The sequence below is a fragment of the Epinephelus moara genome, chromosome 9 (genome assembly GCF_006386435.1).
Source record: "Epinephelus moara isolate mb chromosome 9, YSFRI_EMoa_1.0, whole genome shotgun sequence".
Lineage (NCBI taxonomy): Eukaryota > Metazoa > Chordata > Actinopteri > Perciformes > Serranidae > Epinephelus > Epinephelus moara.
In genome coordinates, this window is record NC_065514.1 from 886,997 (window position 1) to 910,256 (window position 23,260).

Below are 23,260 nucleotides of genomic sequence, written 5' to 3' on the forward strand. Positions count from 1 at the left end.
CCCATTCAAAGTTTGACATTTCAATCAGTTGCTATAGCGCCCCCCTTTGGCCAATTGATGTAATATTGCTTCATTGGCATCCTCCCATGACCCTCTACCACTGTGCCAAATTTCACATGGATTGACCAAGTCAGTGAGGAGAAAAACGTGGAACACACACACACACACACACACACAGAGTTTTCATCATTATATAGTAAGAGCAGAAGAAAAAACAAGTTTTACAGTTGGTAAAGGCTGGAGGAGAAACTGGTGGTAGTGGTTGCTGGATACCCAGATCTATATGACTATAAAAGGTTAATGAGCTTTAATTGTGCTGGTACAAAGATTTTGTTATCTTTGGAAAGAGCCAGGCTTGCTGTTCCTCCCACCTTAGTCTGTATGCTAAGCTACAGTAAGTTAGCCTTGTGCTGGCTGTAGCTTAATATTCAGTGTACAGGCATGAGAGTGGTATCAATCTCCTCATCTGACTCTCAAGAAGAACATTAAATAAGCATATTTCCAAATATGTTGAACTGTACCTTAAAACTGAAAGCTTGAATGCAAAAGTTAAGCTAATACACAAAGTAAAATCCATCTAGGTTCTATGTTAATCTGACCAGATATCATGATCGAGATGTTACACATGTAGTTTAAGTCATGCAGGTGTAGAAAATCTGCTGCAGTGTCCACATGTAAATGTAGATCATAGCCTCTGAGGTCCTCGAGTGGCGTCACAGCTACAGTCTGGAATAAAAGAACACAGGTTTGCTCATTCACTGATTTGTTAGTCAAAAGAAAAGACCTGTGTTTGCACCACTCAGCTGGCTCATTCAAATTCTGCGGGCAGCGCAGGTGAGAAAAATACACAGCAGGAGAGGCGGGATGGTCACGACACCCTGCAAATAGATGCATAATCATCAGAGCAGGTGATCTGCTGCTGGGAGCACAGAGAGGAGTGATTCATGCACATGTTCTTTACTACACCGCACTTCAAACGTCTCTAGTATCACATTTAAAAATTATAATCACGTCTGAGTTAAGGAGCTGTGTGGATGTGTCAGCAGAGCCTGGTGCTTTATGGTTTGTGTTTTTTCACTGAGATTAATTAAGTATTTATACGTTTCTTAATCAATGCTTCTTCTAGAAAAATGAGACTGCAAAAACATGCCCAAATTTCTCAGGCTCCAACTTCACAAATACAAGGCTTTTCCACTTTTCTCAGTTTTATATCATTTATAAATTCATACTTTTGGGTTTTAAGACATTTGAGACCAGCACTTAAGACATTTTTGTGGCCTTTTGTAGATGAATCAATCAATAGAGAGAATAAAGGGCTGATTTTTTGATACTGACAATAATCAAAGTCATTTAATGCAAAAAATGCCAAATTTTCTCTGGTTCCATTTTCCAGTACTTTCTGTTTTTCTTTGTTGTTTCTCATTAACATCATTGTAGAATTATTATCTTTGTGTTTTAGACTGTCAGACAAAATGGACTTCAACTTGTTTATCTGGCATTTTATAGAGCTGTATGCTTATTTGTTGCAGACCTAAATTAATTTTTGATTAATTTCTCTCGATGTTTGGTAAAAAGATGGGACATGTATGAATAGAAAGAAATAGTATATCAAATAAATAATAAGGAAAAAGAAAACTCAACAAACAATCCTTCATAATACAGTAATATATAGACACTTTGGTTTGTAGTCGTAAAGAGTCTATATGTTAGTTATATTTGATCAAAGAGAGATTTACACTGTGGTTCAAAAGTTTGGAATCAGCTGTCACTGATGTTTCTCTAATTTCCTTTAATAAAGTCTATTTTAACATTTAAAAACTGCACAATTCAGACATTTTATTTGAAATAGTTTTGGCCCCAAAAGAAGAGGAATGAAACGATTCAAACTTTATTTAGTCGGGGCGTTGGTAGAGTAGTGGATAGTGCCGGCGCCCCATGTATAGAGGCGATGCCTTGCTGCAGTGGCTGCGAGCTCGACTCCGACTTGAAAAATAATCTTTAAAAAAACTTTATTTAGTCGACGTCTCCACATTGCTGCATGAGAGGAGACAAAACTATGTGAACTTTGATTCTGAATTTGTTTTCCATTTCAGAAAGTGTCAGTGACCCTCGATCATTATTAAACCACAACAGAGAAACTCTAAATATAGAGTTAGTGCATTTTTCTTTTGGCCCTCAGTCTGCTCAGTTTGTAGATTAAAGAGGTTTGAACTGGTTTATCAGCCCATAGTGTGTCCAGCTGATATTCCAACAGTGTTGACTCTCCACTGACCTTCTGCTTCTATCGTGAAGTATAAAGAATATTTTCGTTAAAGCAACATGTTGCCTGTTAATTCCAGCTTTTTATAGACATTATTGTGCACTTGACAGTAAAACAGGAACCTGGTCCTCTTTATATCTGCACCCATTTTGATGCTAAGCTCCCAGCGTTTTTGTTTTTATCAATGACGTGAATCTCCTGTTCTTATGCAGCTGTTGATCACAAAGATCTTCTTCTTTCAGTTGTCAGTCCGCTTGAACCATTGTACAGCGTTTTGTCCTCCATGTACAAAACTAACAGTTCATGTGATATCCTACAAATTAGTGCTGCATGAATGACATTTCGTGCTTAATGTAGTTACGTAAAGTTACAGAGGTTAAGTTTAGGCAAGTAAAGTTTCTGTGGTCAGGTTAAAGAAAAGAAACATGATTCGGATGCACGTTAAAATGACCCAAAGTTCACATGGTTCTGAACACTGGTCTCGTGGGGAAAGTCCTGGGTTTGTGACCCAACTACCTCCTTATCCTGCCTCCTAACTGGACCACTTTGGCAAGGGCGTAGGTTTCATCCAACACTGGTCAGGTTGGTCCTGGGTCCTCCCCCAGGAAATTTTGAGCTTCAAACATTTCATTTCCTGCATGCTGGTGAAGTTTTAATGCATCAATTTTTGGTGGAGATTTAGTTATGTAAAGACAAACACAAAATTGAGGCGATAGATGACGATTCAGAATATAAAAATAGTCTATAATAGAACAAATGCAGTGAGGCTCTCTGGCATTCTGTATTGCTTTCAAATATTTATTCTACTGTAGATCAACCTTACTTATTTAATTGTAACCTTGCTGAGTCAACACATACATGTGAGTATGATTTACTCTTCAGGCCTTCTTTGTGTCTTCTTTAAATGTGCATGTGACACCTATTCATGGCAATTATAAATAAATTACTTAATTTCAATTAATCCCAAACCCCTGGACTTTTAATAGCTCATGTTTCTGTTCATGTTCAAAACTTTCTGCAGAAGCAAAACAAAGAAGTCGGGAAATAAGTTGTAATTTAACATTGAGGCATTGTAATTTAATGAGAATAAAGTCAAATAATTTCAAGAAAAAAAATCTAAATCTCTATAGTTTGCTGTGCATGACATTATTGCTCTGCTGATATGGTAGTTTCCTCTTCAGACCGTCTAACAGACACAGAAATTGTTTGGGACTCTGTCTGGATGGAGGTAGAGTATCGAAACTAACTGAAAACACTTTTGATCGGACATGATACAGGATCATCCTATAAAAAAAGATAAAATACACTGTCTCTTACTGAACTGAGTCAATACAAGACGCAGTTTGTCTGTTATTTTTTGCCAAATTCTGACCCTACCATCTGAATGTGGCAGCAGAAATCCAGACTCATCAGACCAGGCAACGTTTTTCCAATCTTCTATTGTCCAGTTTTGGTGAGAAAACCCGTGTGAATTGTAGCCTCAGTTTCCTGTTGTTAGCTGACAGGAGTGGCACCTGGTGTGGTCTTCTGCTGCTGTAGCCCATCTGCTTCAAGGTTGGACAAGGTGTTGTTGCTTCAGAGATGGTCTTCTGCACACCTTGGTTGGAACCAGTGCTTATTTGACTTCCTGTTGCCTTTCTATCATCTTGAACCAGTCTGGCCATTCTCCTCTGACCTCTGGCATCAACAAGGCATTTTGGCTCACTGGATATTTTCTCTTTTTGGGACCATCCTCTGTAAACCCTAGAGATGGTTGTGCTGAAAATCCCAGTAAATACTCAGACCAGCCCGTCTGGCACCAACAACCATGCCACGTTCAAAGTCACTTCAATCACCTTTCTTCATCATTCTGATGCTCCGTTTGAACTTCAGCAGCTCGTCTTCATCATGTCTACATGACTAAATGCATTGAGCTGCTGCCACGTGATTGGCTGATTAGCTACTTTCGTTGAACAGGTGTGTCTTGGCTGGGGAGGTTATGTGGGTTTTATGGACAAATTACTTGGTCATCAGTTCATGGGATATATATGAATTTTTGTGCATTACTTTTCAAAGGAAAACGTACTAACAGACATAAGAACATCCTGACAAATTAAACCTTTTACACAAAATATATTTATTTGTAAGGAGGACTTTATAAAACCTTAAAGCATCAAAGACCTTTCAAACACAGAGAGTGGTTCTCTGGACCCAGTCAAGCTTTAACAGCAGAAGATTATGAACTCTAAAATTGTAGTTTATATTAGTGGGAGATTAGTGGAAAATTTTGCTGTGTGTGTATATTGAATTTACCCATTAAGAGAATTAGATTTACAATAAAACACAGAGACTTAATGTTGCTGTTATTCTCTTCTCTCTTACTGAAACAGATCTGTCCAGACTTAATTAATGAGGCCGAATCATTAAGCGAGCGGAGGACAGATTCTGGCTTCAGACTGATGTACACTGAAAAGGCAATCAATCTGGTGGGCTGCACCACCGACTTGCTGCATCACAACAAACCCCACCAATCGGGCTCCAGCCTCATGCGTCTCCATGGTAACAGAGCTTCCTCAGTCCCGAGGAGGTGGAGACACTGAGGGTAGAGGGTGGGGAGGGGGGTGGCAAAGGGAAAACAGAGCTGAGGTGGATGGGGGAAGAAGAAGAAGAAGAAGAAGAGGAGGAGGAAGAGAGAGAATCGATACCTTCTCTTATTTCACAGTGAGGATTTAAAAAGCGAAGCTCCTTCACGATCAGGAGGCGAGGTGGCGGAGGATTGGCTGACAGCAGACGGCAGAGGAAGGAGCGGAGTGCAGGGATGGGGTGGAGGGATGCCTGGGCTGCTGGTCTCTGTGGGATCAGGATCTGCAATGGCCCCTGAAACCTGGATCAGATGGGTAGCTGTGCTTAGGTGTTTCTTTCTGTGAGGTAAACCGCTTTCTTTCACCTGTACGTTTAATACACTGCCTTCAGTTGCATCTGCAGGTGAATGATGATGGCAACATGGATGCCTTCCTGTTGGACCGTGGCTCACACTGGTCCAGACTAGATGGGAAACAAGAGGAGGTTGAGGATCTGCAGGTGGCTGCAGTTTGAGGTGGGGACTATAGGCGGCTGCAAGGAAAAATATGAATGAGACAAGCGATGGATTCATGTTTGTTGTGTGGGATCAGAGTGAGGAAACATGTTGCTGCAGCGAAGCTTCCTGTCCTGTGTGCAACACGTTAAATGGTCTTGTTTGGTGGTTGTTATGTGCTGCACGTTCAGTGAGTTCCTCATCTCTGGGTAGTGTATGCTGTGCAGATCAATCAGTGCAGGAGGCACTAAGAAGATGTGAAGATCATGTTTTGCAGATTTTTACTGTGAATATTTTGTAGCTGTTAAGTGTAGTTTGGCCACAGCTGCTGATGATCATTGTAGCATGTTAGCCAGATAATTTGAATGAGATTTGAAGTACGCAACAAGAGCGCACGGTACAGTAGTTGACTCTTGGGATTTCATGAAACCTGGAGGAATTATACTCAGTGTGTTTGTAATTCTCGGCTTGCCTGTGTGCGTGGCAGACGTCATCTAATTCATTTGACAAGCCGGCATGTTTCTTCAAATGTGAAAAATGCTTTGGTGCTCCCTGTGTATGTGTGTGTGTGTGTGTGTGTGTGTGTGTGTGTGTTATCTTATGTTATTATCAAAAGCAGAGATGAATCTCGTCGGGGGATCTTGTTAGCGCAGCACGACTCATGTAGTTCTTCTAACTGCTGAAGAATCGAATCAGATGCATCCTGGTGCATCACACTGATGTGTAACGAAGACATGATGCATCGGATTCTTGCTCTTAGATTTAATTGTGTTTGTCACCTTCCAGTGTGGCAGATACACATTGTTCCCATATCCTACCATTATATGTAGTTTTTCATGTGTGTCTTAGTGATCATGATAATTCATTGGATGTGCATGTTAATAGGAATTTAAAGTAGCTTTGATTTTCATAAATTAAACTTCACCGACAGACACTAAACAAGGACTTACAAAACCTCGTATACATAGATGGGTTTCCATGTGACGTCATCGTAAGATGCTCATACACATCAGAAAACAAACCAGAAAACAAACCAGTATAACATCTAACAAGGAGAGTCGCCAAAACAATGTGTGGAAAAATCCTGTACAGTTCAGAGAGCAGAATTATCCATTAGCATGATTTGTGGTTGATATATTTAGTTTGTGCACCAACATAGGACATCGAGTGTCTGCTATGGTAAACAGCAGGGTGTTGATACATGCTAACAAAACTACTTTCCAGAATATGAGGGCCTCTGTGCGCTCAACGTTAACATTAATTAAACACAACTAACATTAGCTTTTTCATGCTAAGGTTACTTTTTGTTCATATTAACATGACTTTTTAAACATTTTTCACATTACTTTAACGTTACATTTTCACGCTTACCTTAATTTGCATGATATCATTACTTTTCTGCATGCTAACATGACTTTTTAAAATGCTAACATTTCCCTTTACATGCTAGCTTTAATTATTTTCATAGTAACATTACTTTTTTCATACTAACGTTACTTTTTTTGTGCTAATGTGATTTTTTTGTTTATGCCAACATGACTTTTATGCTAATGTTATTTTGTTCATGCTAGCTTTAATTGTTTTCATAGTAGCATTACTTTTCTGCATGCTAACATGACTTATTTCATGCTAACGTTACGTTTTTCCTGCCAACTTAAACTATTATCATAGCAGCTTTACTTTTCTGAATACTAACATAATGTTACTTTTTTCAGGCTAACTTTAATAATTTTCACGGTCGCATTACTTTTCTGCATGCTAACATGACTTTTTTATGCTATTGTTATTTTTTTCATGCTAGCTTTAATCGTTTTCATAGTAGCATTACTTTTCTGTATGCTAACATGACTTATTTCATGCTAACGTTACGTTTTTCATGCCAACTTAAACTATTATCATACCAGCTTTGCTTTTCTGAATACTAACATTACTTATTATGCTAATGTTACTTTTTTCATGCTAACTTTAATAATTTTCACGGTCGCATTACTTTTTCTGTATGCTAACTTGACTTTTTTATGCTAATGTTATTTTTTTCATGCTAGCTTTAATTCTTTTCATAGTAGCATTACTTTTCTGCATGCTAACATGACCTATTTCATGCTAACGTTACGTTTTTCATGCCAACTTAAACTATTATCATAGCAGCTTTACTTTTCTGAATGCTAACAGTACTTTTTATGCTAATGTTACTTTTTTCATGCTAACTTTAACCATTTTCATGGTCGCATTACTTTTCTGCATGCTAACATGACTTTTTATGGTAGAGTTACTTTTTTCATGCAAACATTTTATTTTTGTATTAGCATTACTTTTCTTTATGCTAACGATACTTTTTTCATGCCAACTTCAATTATTATCATAGCAGCATTACTTTTCTGCATGCTAACATTACTTTTTTAAGCTAATGTTCCTTTTTCGCGCTAACTTTAATTATTTTCTAATTCTCTAATAAATAATTTTCTAATTTTCTAATAAATTTACTATTTGCACAGCAGCAAAAAGTAGTCAGACAGAGTTAGATATCAGCTGGTGAACATAGTGGAGCATTTAGCAGCTAAAGAGACAGATTTTTTCCTTTAGGAGTTGGTGGAGACCAAAAACAGAGCTAAAAGAGAGCGAATAGTGGACTTCTGTTACAAAACAACAACAACAAACAGTACAACAACAAAAGAAGAACAAGTTATGTAGGTGAGATTAAAAAACCCTGGCGATCTTCTAAGGAAACTCACCTCTAAAGACTCACCACCTAAAAGAATAATAAAGCAGTGTCATAAAGCAAAGGGTCAACAAGCAAACATAAAAAGAGCAAAGTAAATCAAGCAAAAACATACAGTAAATATAATAATAAAGTGGGAGTGTAAGTGTGTGTGTACATTCATCAGGTGGACACAAACACCAAATGAGTGATAATGTTGTTTGTATGTGTTCTGTAAGAAAGCAACTGTTCGCTAACAAGGTCACCATATCAACTTGAAAGGTGAGATTAAGTCAGTGTTTTGTTTACAGCTTGTTTCTGCTGCCCCCGAGTGGCCAAAAATTCAGTCCTGGCAGGTTTAAGACAGGGTGTGACCTGCCTCCTCAAATAGTGTAAGTATTTCTGTGCACCATCACATGTGGTTTTAACAGAATAAGTAATAAGTTTTGCATCTCTGCAGAATAAAGATCTTTTTAGAGCAGTCGTAGCTTCAGAAAAGGCCACAAAGGGCAGAGAGGTGTGTAAATACTCAGCTCCAGAGATGAGCGGTCTGAGCTGTGGACATTGAGTCTGACAGATCCACAGTCTGTCTCTACAGCCAGACACAGGGTTTGAGTTTAATGTGGACGGGTGGACTGTAGGCTGGGGTGCGTTTTTCAGAAAGTCGGCCTCGGGGAAAAAGCTGCTGGCAGGCGGTGCTGTGTTTAATGGACCAGAGCTGTTTTCCTCTGAGCCGGTTGCCTCGGTGGCAGATTTGGTGCAATTTAGCTGTAGGCTTTCTCAGTCTGCCATCACACAGGACTATGATCGAGGGCAGCTGGCAGCCAGTCACCCTCTTAGTGGTGCAGATGAGACATTTACTTTCTCTGCGGAGGCGACGCTGACTGTGATTTTCAACTGTGAGCTCAATTAGGAGGCTTTCGAATTTAACAGGGAGACTACAGGATTGTTTGAAATTTCCCAGCGGCTGCACAGAGACCAATCTCTGTTGGATTTTGTTGAAAATGTTTTGACACCATCGTGGCAATTTGAGCCACCCAGCAGTGCCTGCAGTTTTTTGTAGAGACCAGATCTTCCTGTATGATTGGCTCCATGTTTTATTCCTTATGCTGTAACACGAGGTGCAAACTTCATTAGTTAAATGGATCAGAGTGGAGAGATGGAGGTACACAGGGACGGCAGAAAGCTAATTTCCTACGTGCTGCAGTTCGGTCGCTTGGTGGGAAATTGGCCGTAAGCCCAAGGGAACTTTGTTTGGGTTTGAACTCAGCGGTGGTCATTCCCAAAGTAATTTCAGGGAATGGAGCCATATTCAGAAAGAGATGTTAAAAGAGATGAGAAGCATTACATCACATGTTGATAAAGTACTTCCTGTTATTCTGCAAAACGTAATTGAAGTACGTGGTCGTCTGCCAAGTCAGAGCCCAGTATTTTAATGTTCTGCTTTCAGGGTTAAGTGCTCAGTTTATTATAGTAAGGACTGAAGTGAAGCTTATGTGGCTTATGCTGCTACTGGGCATCCAATATAATATCCACTGACACACACACACACACACACACACACACACACACACACACACACACACACAGGTATGTTACAGACGCACTGGATGACATTAAAAACTTGTTTTGAAGCCCGATACAAAGTGGAGATATTATGCTCAGTAAGTTTATTAACTACTGTACTAAAATCAATTTTCCTTATGTGTCTGCCTCTGGTTGCCTGTTAATGTTGTTTCAAGCCCAGTTCAGAACAAAGATTCGTGGCGAACTGTTGTAGAACGTTGCAGGAAAAAGTTGCAGCGGTTTGGTATGGCATCTGCAGTGATGCAGGCGCTGCGCTGGACGTTCGTGGTGAAGAGGGAGCTGAGCTAAAGGGCAAAGCTTTCTATTTACTGGTCCATCTACATCCCAACCCTCACCTATGGTCATGAGCTCTGGGAAGTGACCGAAAGAATGAGATCGCGGATACAAGTGGCCGAGATAAGTTTCCTCCATGGGGTGTCTGGGCTCAGTCTTAGAGATAGGGGGAGGAGATCTGACATCTGGAGGGAGCTCGGCTGCTCCTTCGCATCAAAAGGGGTCTGTTGAGGTGGTTCGGACATCTGATCAGGATCCTCCTGGGTGCCTCCAGTTAGAGTTGTTAGAAGCCCCGGGGCAGACCCAGAACTCGCTGGAGGGATTACATATCTCGACACCTTGGGGTCCCCCAGGAGGAGCTGGAAAGTCTCACTGAGGAGACGGACGTCTGGGGTGCTTTGCCTGGCCTGCTGCTTCCATGGACCATTGATTACCAGAACCATCTGGAAGCATGGACAATTATAAAGCAGCAGCCAACGATGTTAGAAGACGTAAAGAAGGACTAGATTACAGTGAACAAGTTAAAGGAGCTGGAGTTGTACCTTGTATAATTGCATGTGACAAATAAATGATTGATTGACTGGCACATTGCAATAGGTGCAACTTGTCTTGTTTTGTCCAAGTAACAGCCCATAATCAAAAGATATTCAGGATATAAAACAGATAGTATTTTCTGTTCACATTCTTCTAGTAATGATCTCAACATCCTCATAACACAACATCATAACACCCTCGCAGTAAAGCAGCCGTCCTCTTTGGTTTATTCTCAGTTTATGTTGATCTTTTTAGTGAATACCGTCTGCTGTATTTGATGTGTTGACTCACAGCTCACTGAGCTGATGGAGGCAAATAAAAGACAAAAGGCTCGGCCTCCATGCATGTGTCAATCTGTCTGTCTGTCGATGTGTCAGTTTTCATCTGTCTCTGTCTCACATTTTGCTTTATGGGGATTTCTGCGTCTCTATATATAGCAGTTCTTCTGTCGGTCAAGGACTTATTCCTCACAGGATTCAGTGAGAAACACCACTCCATTTCCTCGCTGTAATTGTATCAGAGCACAAACTGCCTCGGCACAGTAAATAAGGTCGTACGTTACAGCCTCTGGAGAGCAGCTCAGATTTGAATCTTCAGTCGTGGTTGAGACGGAGCGCTGCAGTTTTAATACCTGTAGCTGCTGTTTATTATGTGCATCGAGGGAATTAAAGAGCCTCTCTGTGATTTGGAGCCTAAACTTGATTCTTGACATTGGATTGTGGTTTGAACACAGGGCTGAATCAACTTTAAATGATACTACTGAGAGATTTTACACATGGAAACTCTACGTTTCATCCCCCTGGACAGTGGAGAGCAGCTACACATCATTCCCAGAAAAACAGCTGTTGTATAAAATGTGACTGAATTTATATTTCGGTATGAGGAGGATTGTCAAACTCTCTCTTTGCTTTAGTTTAGTTTTTCAGCAGTTAACTATAAGTTATATATAAGTTAATGAAGCGCTGTGTTGTTGGCCTGAGGAGCCTCCAGGCTACTTTCACTGTCATACTGTACTTCCTGACCTCTACGGTTCATCTGCTGCAGCAGCTTGACCAAACATGCATAACCTAATCATGCACAGATGGACAGACTACGGGACACACAACACACACACACACACACACACACACACACGCTTTACATTTGACATTTCAGCTCCTCCTGTCTCTCTCATGTTAGCAGCGTCACATTTACAGTCCGTCTAATCCATCTGAGATTAAGTAGCCTGTGTCATGTGACTCACCTGAAGTCATCCCTGTCTGCTCGTTAGTATGTGACTGATCACACACCATCACGACTGTTTGGAGAGATGGGTGTTGATGTCAGAGGAGGGAATGGCAGTATTGATCTTTTAGGGAGTGGATGAGTAATTCCCTTTTAATGCTGTTGTCTTAATGGACGTGCAGATCACAGGATCAATGATGGAAGAAATATTCAGATCCTTTACTGAAGTAAAAATAGTAACTTAACTGTAAAAACACTCTGGTAGTCATGCATTCAAAATCTGACTTAAAAGTACACAAGTATTATCAGCAAAGTGCTTTAAGTAGCAAAACTAAAACTACTCATAATAAGGAAAATAGCAAAGTTATTTATATAAAGAATGTTATTAATATAAAGAACATGAACAAATCTGTCGCTGCAGTAAAGATATTTTATGTTATTGTTAATTTACATCAACTCTTGATTAATTAATTAAATATATAAATAAGTGTCTGTATCTGGAAACAAGAGGAATAAAGAAGATTGCTGCACCAGAATTATTTTCAGAAATACTTGAAACTAGTCAGTTTTAATTTTTAATTTAATTTAATTTACTTTATTAATCCCTCTGAGGGGAAATTCAATTTTTTCACTCTTGCTGTCAATTACACACAGGTCCGAAAGACACACACATGCACAACAGGCGCTCCGAGCAGTTGGGGGGTTTGGTGCCTTGCTCAAGGGCACCTCAGCAATGCCCAGGAGGTGAACTGGCACCTCTCCAGCCACCAGTCCACGCTCCATATTTGGCCGGACGGGGACTCGAACAGGCGACCCTCTGGTTCCCAACCCAAGTCCCTCTGGACTGAGCTACTTGCATTTTTAAAAGAGTTTGGAATATTTTTCACAGCACCAGCAGATTTATATTTTTCCTTTTTGAAAAGAAAATAGTATCTGAAGTGACTGATGTTTGTATTTTACTGATAAACAGTATTAATTCTTAGAACTCTCCAATAGATAGTCAGCCAGTGCATATGTTGGTATTTTTGCTTTTTTCTTGAGCATTTTCAAATGCTTCATATTCCTAAAATCTGTACAACCTGAACTAAAAGGCTACGTAAGTCAATAAATGTTAATCATTAATAAAGCATTGAAATCACGTCATAAATTTTGAAAATACAAAAATTAGACATGTTTTTTTGTGAAATTTGAAAAAATAAACACACAAAACCTACTTATCCAAAAGATTTCTAAATGTAGAAACGTGATCAAAATATTTCTTGACACTTCATTAGTTATTTAAACTATGTACATATTTTAGTTTTTGAGATTTTTGAGATTAAGACGTTCCTATTGACGCATGTTTTCAGCATTATGTGGACCTCTTTTAACGTAACGTAATGACGTCATCGCGAGCAAACAACATGATGGTGCAAAAGACAAAGGTCCTGGCTTTCTGTTGCAAAAAAACACGCTCTAGCTGGCATCATTTTTATTTAAGATTGATTTTTTATTTTAAACGGGATCATGTCTTTTAGCTGAGAAATTATTCTCTGTTTCCTGCCCAGTGTCTACAGATGGAATGAGCTTATAGCTAACTCTGGTGCAGCTAAGATGCTGTGCACTGTCTCTGTTAAATAAATAAATAACAACTATCACCTTTCTTCTTTTACTGTCCTGTGCCTGTGCAAATATCAATAAGGACTGAAATGATTTGATAAAAGGATTTAGTGCACTCAGTGAGCAATGCATCATGTTTTATAAACTGATCCCATGTTTTGTATGTAAAGTCTTAATCTTTAAAATGTCTTTAACGTTAGCCGATAATAAATGTAGTGGAGTAGAAGTATGAATTAACAGGAATATTAAGTACTATAAAGTGCCTGGACTTAAAGGCAACATTAACCACACCAAGGCTGAATCTTCAGTGTGTAGCCCGAGTCAGGATTTAGGTTGCTGGGGGATTTCAGGGATGTTGCTAGGTCAGTGGATTACCTTGTAATAGATCTGTAGGAGGGCAGCAGGACACACACACACACACACACACACACACACACACACACACACACACACACACACACACACAGGAAGTGTTGGCTTGTGTACGGGGGGTTTAATCCTTGAGACAAACATGCTAACTCCTCCTCTGGTTTGTAAGTAACGCTGGAAGCTAAAAATCTACATATTCTTAAACCCTTTCTTATCCCACTGAGAGTCTGTTTTCTTGTCTCCTCTCTCAGGCGTGAATAACAATGACTCCCATCCTCGCCATTTGAACATGCTGCTCGGGTAGCGGAGCCGACCGAGAGGAGCATCTACCCTCTTCACACTCCTTCCCCTCTGGACATAAACACACACACGCGCGGCTCAACTCAAGCACAACCATGCTGATCAAGGAGTATCGCATCCCCATGCCGATGAGCGTGGAGGAGTACCGCATCGCTCAGCTCTACATGATCCAGGTGAGTGGTTTCTCTCCTCAGACATCTGTACCTGTTTAATCTTAAATGATTTGCTAAGGGCAGTCTGGTTCGTTAACGAAGGAAGCTGTAAATCCGGAGTCTTTCCTCTGGCGTTAAGGTTTGTGTCTGAAGCCTGTGGGTGGAGGTGGAGGTGGAGGTGGAGGTCAGGAGTTTAAAGTGTCATCGTGTTGTACTGTACCAGAACAAGAGCGGTGGATAACATGGTCAAAGGGTCACAGGGACAGTGTTGCTCTGCAGACCAGATGGTGCTCCATATGCCCGTGGATTGTGTTTCATTTATTAGTTTTTGTGCAAATACGCACATTCAAAAATTCCACTAGAAATTACATGAGGAAGAAGTGCAAATAAGGTTTTAGTCAAATTCACTTATCAGCCATAAATAAAAGAAAGCATTAGAGTTTAGTGTGTGTGTTATTGAAAGAGCACATTAATAATCGAGATAGCTTTGTTATGATGTGCATATTATATTACATGAGACTGAGGGTCGAGTCATTACGATAATTCTGTTTGTTGTCAGTGGAAATTATTTATTTTGATGTTTCCCGTCATGTTTTTGTCAGAGACGTCATTACTGAGCATGTGCAGATAGTAAGATAACTCAGTGCTGTTAGAACAAAAGACACGACTTATGCTGCGTTCGCTTGTAGTCAGGCAGACGGACAACACCGTCTGGACGACACGGGGAAAACAAACAAACAGTCTGACAGACGGGCAGGACAGCAAAACAAAACAGGCACGACAATATGAGACACAGAAGGCACTCCAGAAATACAGACAGCAAGGAAGGAAGTGTTGAAAAGTCTTCAAGTCGTTAATCAAATCAAAATCAAATGACCTGTTCAAAATAAAAGAATGACACACAAATGAATAGCGATATAAAATATATACTAATAAATAGAATAACAGCAGTAAGATCTCAAGACTCAGACTGAGCTGGTAAAGAAAGTTTTATGTGCTCTGCTCTTCTCACCTGGAGTAACCCTTCAAAGAGAGTTGAAACTACATGACATGATTTCTGCCTTAATTCAAAGCTACAAGGATGAATGAGTTGGTTGGTTCCTGCCATTGTGTGTAGGTGTTGTTATATTTCTTCATGTCACTGTAGATCTTCTATGTTTTTTTATTGTGTTGTTGTTCGGCTGTAACTTTTCTGTGTGCTGCTGTCTCAGCCAGCCTGTCTCCCTTGTGAAAGAGATCATTGATCTCAGCGGCACTGACCTGGTTAAATATGGGTTAAATAGAATAAGTTTGAAAAAATCAGTGTGCATGTGGAGGTTAGAGGAGGCGTTTTGAAAATCAGAGATCTCAGTTTTGTTTCAGAGCACAGCAGCACTTCATCGTGGAACTGTTGTCTTTTTAGATTTAGGTATAAAAATTGTGGTCAGAGGTTGTTGCTAGAAGCTGCCTCTGCCTCTTCATCGCGTTGTGGTCAACAGACAGGTGGTGCCAATTTTTCTTCCAGCATCTACAGCTTTGCTAAATGTAACAAAGGTGTAAATTGCAAATGTAGGGGGCACCTGGTGGGTTAGTGGGTAGAGCAGGCGTCCCATTTACGAAGGCAGTATCCTTGCCTCAGTGGCCGCGGATTCAATTCCAGCCTGCAACCCCCTGCTGCATGTCATCCCCTCTCTCCCCCCCTCATGCCCAGAGTGCATCCAATTAAGGCAAACCCTCCCAACCCCCCAAAAAGGCAAATTTAGGGACATAAAAAGTAGATTTCAGTCTGAAAAGGCAAATTTAGGGACATAAAAAGTAGATTTCAGTCTGAAAAATATACTTGAGTGAAGAGTAGCCGTACAGTTTTTAAAAAAGGGAACATGAAAAGGGCATTTTTACTTGTGTGTCACTTGTAATGTGTTACTGCACCCCAGGTAATGTCAAGTAATTGTCCAGATTGGTGTTTTCTCCTTGTGTGAGGGAGCTACGTAACAACCGCTTGTTATTTCACTGTCCTGCTCTCGTCCACTAAAATGATATCCAGTTTGCCATCTACCATCTCCTTGAATCCCTGTGAATGCAGCTTAAATAGCGAAGAAGAAAGTACATTAAAAAAAACTGTACAACATACAGTTTGTAACGTAATAAAAGTCAGGTTGAATATTTCCAAATATTCCCTTTTTATTTGAGTGAGAAGCTCTCAGTGTTAGCACACCTGAAGTGGGATTTACCTTGTGGATGGAAATTGAAAAGTTGAATTAGGTCTTGGCGATAAGACCTCAAGACGATTTCACGATTAACTGAACATTTTACCTAGATTAGGGGTAATGAATGATTATTTTGTTTTTGTTTTTTGTACTGTAAATATGCTCAACTATTAAAGCTGGGATATTTTTTCTAATGAAAGAGTGCATATCTTATCTTCGATGAACTCATTTCTTGAATCTTTTTCATACTGTGTAGCCTTTGTAAATCCCTGTGTCATCGAGAACTGCCTTCTGGAGGCACTTGTTGTTGAGCGCTTGTCAGTCTGTTTCTGTTTTCTGAGCCGTGCACTGTTCATATTCGGTGACGTGATTGTGCTCTGAGTGCTGAAACAGATTGGTGTTGTTACCTTTGGTCGCTGAAACAGTTTTTCCGCAGTGTTTACATTTGATTTCGTCATGTTAGGTGTCATCTTCACAAAAGCCAGAATGTGTCGGGGTGGAGTCACGTGAGGGGACAGAACAGGAAGACACATAATTACCGACATGGGCAAGATTACATCGATTAGAGGTTCTGAATGTTGGTTTCGATTAATGTTCAATTACTTGCCAAGCTGTAAGTTGAGTGGACGTAAAGACGTTAAAATCTCTCTCCACTCAAACTGTCTAGATGTTTGATGACTTTGGAAACAATAGTTTGATTCTTTGACGATGATATAAAAGACATAGCAGATGCACACATCCAAAAACCATTTAAGGCAGGTGCTGGACAAAAAGAAAAGCCGTGAGCAACATGAAAACATCCGCACACTTTAGCTCCCTTAGGTGCATTTTACTGGCACATCCACAAGTGATGTTTCAGGCTAGATGCTTGTCTTCAGACTTGTAGCTGTGCCAATAAATTGTGCTTAAGGGAGCTACAGTGTGCAGACGTTTTTCATGTTGTTTGAAACATTTTTTTTAATCAAATTATAACACATTTCTTTGTATATTAGAAATCACATATTTGCCTCCAAGGCTGTAATCTGCACAACATATGACACCATCTATCCCTAGAAAAACTCCCATAATAAAGCCCTTAAAGGCTAATAAGAAATGTCAAGGACCTCACCCCATTCCCAGAACAGACAGACGTGCAGTCGATGTCATTTGTATAAAATAAACCAATAAAGTAAAGTCATAGTTTAGACTATCAGGATAACAACACTATAAATAGATTGTAAACACACATGAAGAATGTATGAAACCAAATCTACGCCTGTGACCAAAAATACGCAGACGTGGACAAATGGACAGGAAGAATAAAAAAAAAAATCTTCAGCAAACCTCCTGAATATCAGCTTTACATGTACACACACACACACACACACACATACATACACACACACTGCTGGACCCCTCCTCCTCCCGCTCAGCGTCACAGCTGAGTGCCGGTTGCCATGGTGACTGGTGACATCAGCTGCAGCATGGCAGCCGCTGCCATCATTTGTTTGTGATATGGGCGGAAAGAAGGAGAGGGAGACGGAGAGAGAGAGCGAGAGACGGTGGAGGGCGGACAGACGTGATGGTGCAGCGGGCGTTACCATGACAACATTGTGTCCAGCTCTAAATTACTGGAAGTTATATGCATCACTCATGTTATGGGGGCGGTGGACACAATAACATGGACGTCCTTACGTTGTGTTTGACTTTTAGCTCTGATGAATACCAAGTTTGGAAACACTGACACGGACTCATCTGTGAGCCACACTGACTACGTGCACATGAACTCTGATATTCTGAATATGATGAGTCATGTTACACCATATCCTGTTTGGATATTCCAAATTTGGCCTTTCTCTGAATGAAGCATTTTCTGATTAACACACGTGGGATGTGCTGATATTATTCTGGTTTTAGGAACATTCTTTGGACATGTACAGCACATTCAGAGTATGTGACTCAGTTGGGGTTTATACCGCAGTTTGCGACACACGTCTTCCTGTCTGTTTACGGTCAGCTCTGTGTGTTGTCATGGGTGTGTTGTACATAAACCAACAAGCCAACAATTTGCAGAGCTCTGGCTTAGAGATGCACGTCCAAAAGAAAAGCATTTGTGGTCAGAAAGAGAAACTTACCTCAAAACTTTATGAAAGACTTGGATATTAACATTTACATGCCCAAATATCGCAGTGCCGACCTTTTCAAGAAGGTGGTTGAGTTGTGTTTGCTCGGTCAGACAAGTCAGTCACTGTTGGAAAACTCTGAAAAAATCCTATTTGTTGTAAAGACGCAAAATGACCCAAGCAGCAGCTGTCTGACTTTTCCAAATTGTGATGTAATAAGCAACATGTTAGGGCACATTAATCGGAGTTTGCATGTAGGGCTGAAACGAATACTTCGATGACTTCTGAAATCACTTCAGTCAGGAAGACTTTAGTCGAAGAAAACTTTATTTCCATTTGCAGTATTATATTTGGCGGCATGGCTCTGTTCTGGGGCCTCTCTGCTTTTCCTAGGCCTACGCAGAAAGCCTCTCTCACACGCCTACGGGGAAAGCCATAAAGCGGAGAGATGTGCTCTCTCCGCTTTATGGCTTTCCACGTAGGCTTTCCATGCACTGCCACACTGCCACAACTCAGGCAATAGACGCTCACCTACACTGTAAACCCCAGTTTGCTCACTCAGCTTTAAATTTTTGGAAACAGCATGCACTCAAAACAGTTCATACAACATCTGGACAACAAGTTAACTCAGATTTTTTGTAACTTTTTTTCTCTTCTCTTGCTTTTCTCTTTTGCTCGGTTTTTCGATGGAATCTGATGTTTGCCGTTAAGTGAAATATTTTCTCTTAATCTTATTTTCTTGCACTTATAGCTTTTTTATAATTTGTCCACTTGTTGTCACAGTGTGTGAGCTCGCGTTGCATTTTTCTTCTATAAAACCACTGAGCTGACAGTTTGATGCACGACTCTTGTCTGTCGCTGGTTCCAAAATGAAAGCAGGCACAGAGTTTGAAAAATGGCAGCACGGCCAGTGTAGGGGGGCGTATGAAGCGTCTGAGCAGCCAGTGATAACGTTTGATGCATGAGGTTCTACTGTTGCTCCATTAGGACCGTACGTACGCCGGAGGAGGGCAGCTGTGTACCCCCGGTTTATGCTAACCTTGCTGTGTCACATAAATTATTCAGGGACAGCTCAGCCCGGCAGAAGCGAGACCCTCAGCAGAGTCAGACCCATTATAATTCCACAGAGTGTCTGCACAGAGCGAGTCGCTCCGCTCACAGTGAACATGGGCTCTGTTTTCTCTCACTTCTCCTTCTTCTCCTCAATCTTTCTTTTCCTGTCAGCTATTCAAACCGTCTTCTCTCTTTCTGCAAATTGGCTGAAGCTCTTTTTCTCTGCACTTTATTTGGGTTTCTTTCTTTGAACAGCTTGTGTTTGTGTTTCAAACTGGAGAAGTGCCTCTCCGTGCTTTTCTGACTCATCTTTCCTCCTGTAGTTCAGATCGCTGGTCACATCGCTGCTCTTCAGTAAATTCAAGGACTCATTTTCCTAAAAAATTCCCACTGATTCCCTCGTAAGATTCCTGAAAGGAACTAATGTTGTATGGTGCTAATTAACACATTAAACTCCAATAAATAATTAATCATTATTGATTTCTTATTGATAACTTCATTCTTTGTGTATGTTGAATTAATGCAGACTGCATGCTCAGCTGACCTGCTGTGCACCGACTTAAAGATTTTCTCAGGTACGCTATCAATTAGAGTTGATCAATTCTCATTAAACACTTTCTTTTTTCCCGATAATTAATACCAAATTAAATTGTCTTTTCTAGTAAACTTCTCAGGAGATGTTGGAGGGAAATTATTTGGAAAACAGGCCTGTGAAGTAAAGTGTAACTTTATATTCACTCTTTCCTCAGCTGCACGTTTTCCATGAAGCTGGAAGAGGAGAAAACACAAACATGCTTTTACTGTTGTGATACAAAAACTGTTTAATTTTATTAAGGTCAGAAAAGTTTGGTAAGACGGTAGACAACTCAACTTGCTTTGCCCCGGGGGCCACTTCTGCAAAATAACACAAGGCCAGGGGCCAGTCGCAGCAGCCACGCACAGGTCAGGTGTACGGAGGGGTGTTTCTAAGATTTAAGGACATTTGGGGCTGAGCCCAGACCTCGGTTGGGGGCTCTTTATTTTTTATAAAGAAGCTCTATTTTGATGCTCTTTCTGCACTCCGGCACCTTACTTACACTAAATGTAACAAAAAAATTCCCAATATGAATTCATTTATTGTCAGTGTGAATTAGAAAAGGGTTGCAGGGCCACCTCACACTGGATTGCAGGCCAGATTGAGTTGAGTGTCACTGCTGTAGAATTTTATTGTAACTTGTCACATCCATGAGCCACGAGCTCTGGGTAGTGACCGGAAGAATGAGATCGCGGATACAAGCAGCTGAAATGAGTTTCCTCTGTAGGGTGGCTGAGCTCAGCCTTAGAGATAGGGGGAGGAGTTAGACATCTGGAGGGAGCTCGGAGTAGAGCCGCTGCTCCTTCATATCCAAAGGGGTCAGTTGAGGTGGTTCAACATCTGATCAGGATCCTCCTGGGCGCCTCCTGTTAGAGGTGTTCTGGGCACGTCCCACTGGTAGGAGGCCCCGGGGCAGACCCAGAACACACTGGAGGGATTACATATCTCATCTGGTCTGGGAACACCTTGGGGTCCTCCAGGAGGAGCTGGAAAGTGTTGCTGAGGAGAGGGACGTCTGGGGTGCTTTGCTTGGCCTGCTGCCCCCGTGACCCGGCCCACACTTGTACTCCTCTCAGCACTGCATGAATGTACACTGGAGGCCCATCTCCTCCAGCTTGCTTACAGTACCTCAGAAACATTGGTGTTGTGTTGATGAGTGCACTGGAACAATGCTCCAAGAGAAAGAGAAAGTTTCTCTCCTGCATCCTGTTTTTACTTTAGATATCAGCTTTATTTTACTGCTTCATGTTCGCTATCAGCCGTATCAGAAGTTGTGTGAAGTTACTGCTCGAAAACTCCACATTTCCTTATTTTGCTGCTTCACAATAAAAGTTTCTACATAACAAAATAACGGGGGACTTTTATTTTTAAGAATCTACAGGAAATTAAATGTGTTTATCACTGAATTAGCTGAGCTTTATTGGCGGATTTTCTTCAATTAAGACAAGTGTAATAATACAGCAGGGAGGAAGAGTAAAAGCAGAATCAGCCACAGTGAGATGTTGATGAAGAGCTGCAGACAACAGGCTCTTACTGCACCTCTGCAAACAGCTCACCTCCAACAGGTGAACTTCTTTTACCTGCCCTGCTGTGGAAAAACACATGCAGCAAAAATAACAGGAGACTTAAGCCTGCTGCTTTTAAACGTCATCACTCAAGACAAACCATCATCAGTTAAAGACACACCTTCAAGAAGGTAGCCATGTTGTAATGGAAATGCACATCCCTGCTGCCAGAGCTGACGGTCCAAACCAAACCACACCATGACTGTTGAAAAGGGGTTATGCACACGCTCTGAGGGGAGGAGAAGATCTGTCAAATCACAACGAGCATCAATACAAGATGACCCAGGGTCATAACAACCAGCAGGTCAAAGTTTACGCTCATCTATTGAAGCATCTCTGCATCTGCTGGATGGACCGACTTCTTCTGTTGCTCTACAACAAGGCTGACATTTATGTTTTTGAGTGAAATGCATCAACTATCAGATGGATTGCCGTGAAATTTCATGCAGACATTTGTGTCCTTTGGTCTTTTGATTCATTCGTCATTGTGACTGTGTTTGCACGCTGATGTTGGCTTTTTTTCACAGCTTTGTCTAAGTCCGCTGTAGACTCTTAGTCTTGTCGGCGTCGTTCATGCCTCAACAATCGTGTGTGGGTGTGTGTGATTTTGATGACAGCCAAACACCAGAAAACACACACCTCAGCAGCAGACGCAGCAGCCCTCGGTTTAGTAAAGCTCCCACTGTGTTTGCACATGACAGTTGTTTTCCAGTAAAGCAGCAGAGAGGGAATAGAAGGTCGTATTACCATGAGGAGGATGTTTTAAAACTGCTGACTGCATTTTTAGCTTTGGTTGTCTCTGACTGTTGTTGGTCTACTGTGCAGAAGAATGTCTTCAACTTCCTACACAGTTATAGGATCTGTTGTTTTCATAAAGCTTCATGAACCTTAGAATCACTGGAGAGACGCCGCACAGTCGACTCTGTAGCTCTAAGACGTGTGTCATTAATACAGATCCTCTCTCCTGAGCTGCAGCAGACACGAGGAGGGTAATTTAAGGCCCTCAGCTCCTCACCTAAATTACATTACCTGCTAGATTACAGCAATTTTCCAGCTGTTCGCCTCCTCTGACCTTCATTACTGATATCACCTCCCTAAAGTCTCCAGGAGAGAGAGCTGCGTGTTCAATCTGAGCTCTCACTGTTGACCCCGAGCACCCCACTCCTGCTGTTAATAATGATTGCGATGATTTGTATTCACGTAGCGCCGTTCCTCGACCCGCAGCACATTACAATGAAGAGAATAAAAAAGCTTTTCAATCATCAGCTTGACGCCAGGATACAGTTTCTACTGTACGGCCATCCGACTGACTCAGCAGTGAGATTAAAGCTGAGTAAACTCTGCAAACAAAGATTTAAGATTTAATTAACTGATTGAAACTACAGTGCGTTCTGTACTTTATATTTTGAGCAACAGTTTGCAACTGAAGTGTTAATCATAGTTTTGATGTTTGGCTGAAACAAACAGTAGACGCACATTTTGACTGATTATTTGCACCTGAAAGCACCTGCTCCTACAGTTCCAGCTGGACGAGGACATTTTATTGGCCTACTGTCCTTGTCCCAGTATACAAGCACGGGAGGGGAATCCATTTATTGAGCCAAGTATGTGCGACTCCTCTACGATAGGTGGAGATATGCCCCCTTTCAGCTTGTTAGTATTGGACCTTTTTCCTGTTGACCTATTACGTCACAGACCAAACAATGGACAAACAAGTTAGCTACGGTTA

The 23,260-nt window shown here is 40.9% G+C and overlaps 2 protein-coding genes across 2 annotated transcripts in view; both read left to right on the forward strand.

Moving 5' to 3' along the window:
- The window catches only part of cops4 (COP9 constitutive photomorphogenic homolog subunit 4 (Arabidopsis)), a 520,559-nt gene that overhangs the window by 129,009 nt on the left and 368,290 nt on the right, over positions 1-23,260 (forward strand). The window lies entirely within an intron of this gene.
- LOC126395738 (membrane-associated phosphatidylinositol transfer protein 2-like) overlaps positions 4,899-23,260 on the forward strand; it is a 64,835-nt gene continuing 46,473 nt past the window's right edge. Inside the window, exons 1-2 of the mRNA XM_050053424.1 lie at positions 4,899-5,167; positions 13,851-14,072. Coding sequence (XP_049909381.1) covers positions 13,995-14,072 — 78 coding nt within the window. The 5' untranslated portion in view covers positions 4,899-5,167; positions 13,851-13,994. The remainder of the gene's footprint in view (positions 5,168-13,850; positions 14,073-23,260) is intronic.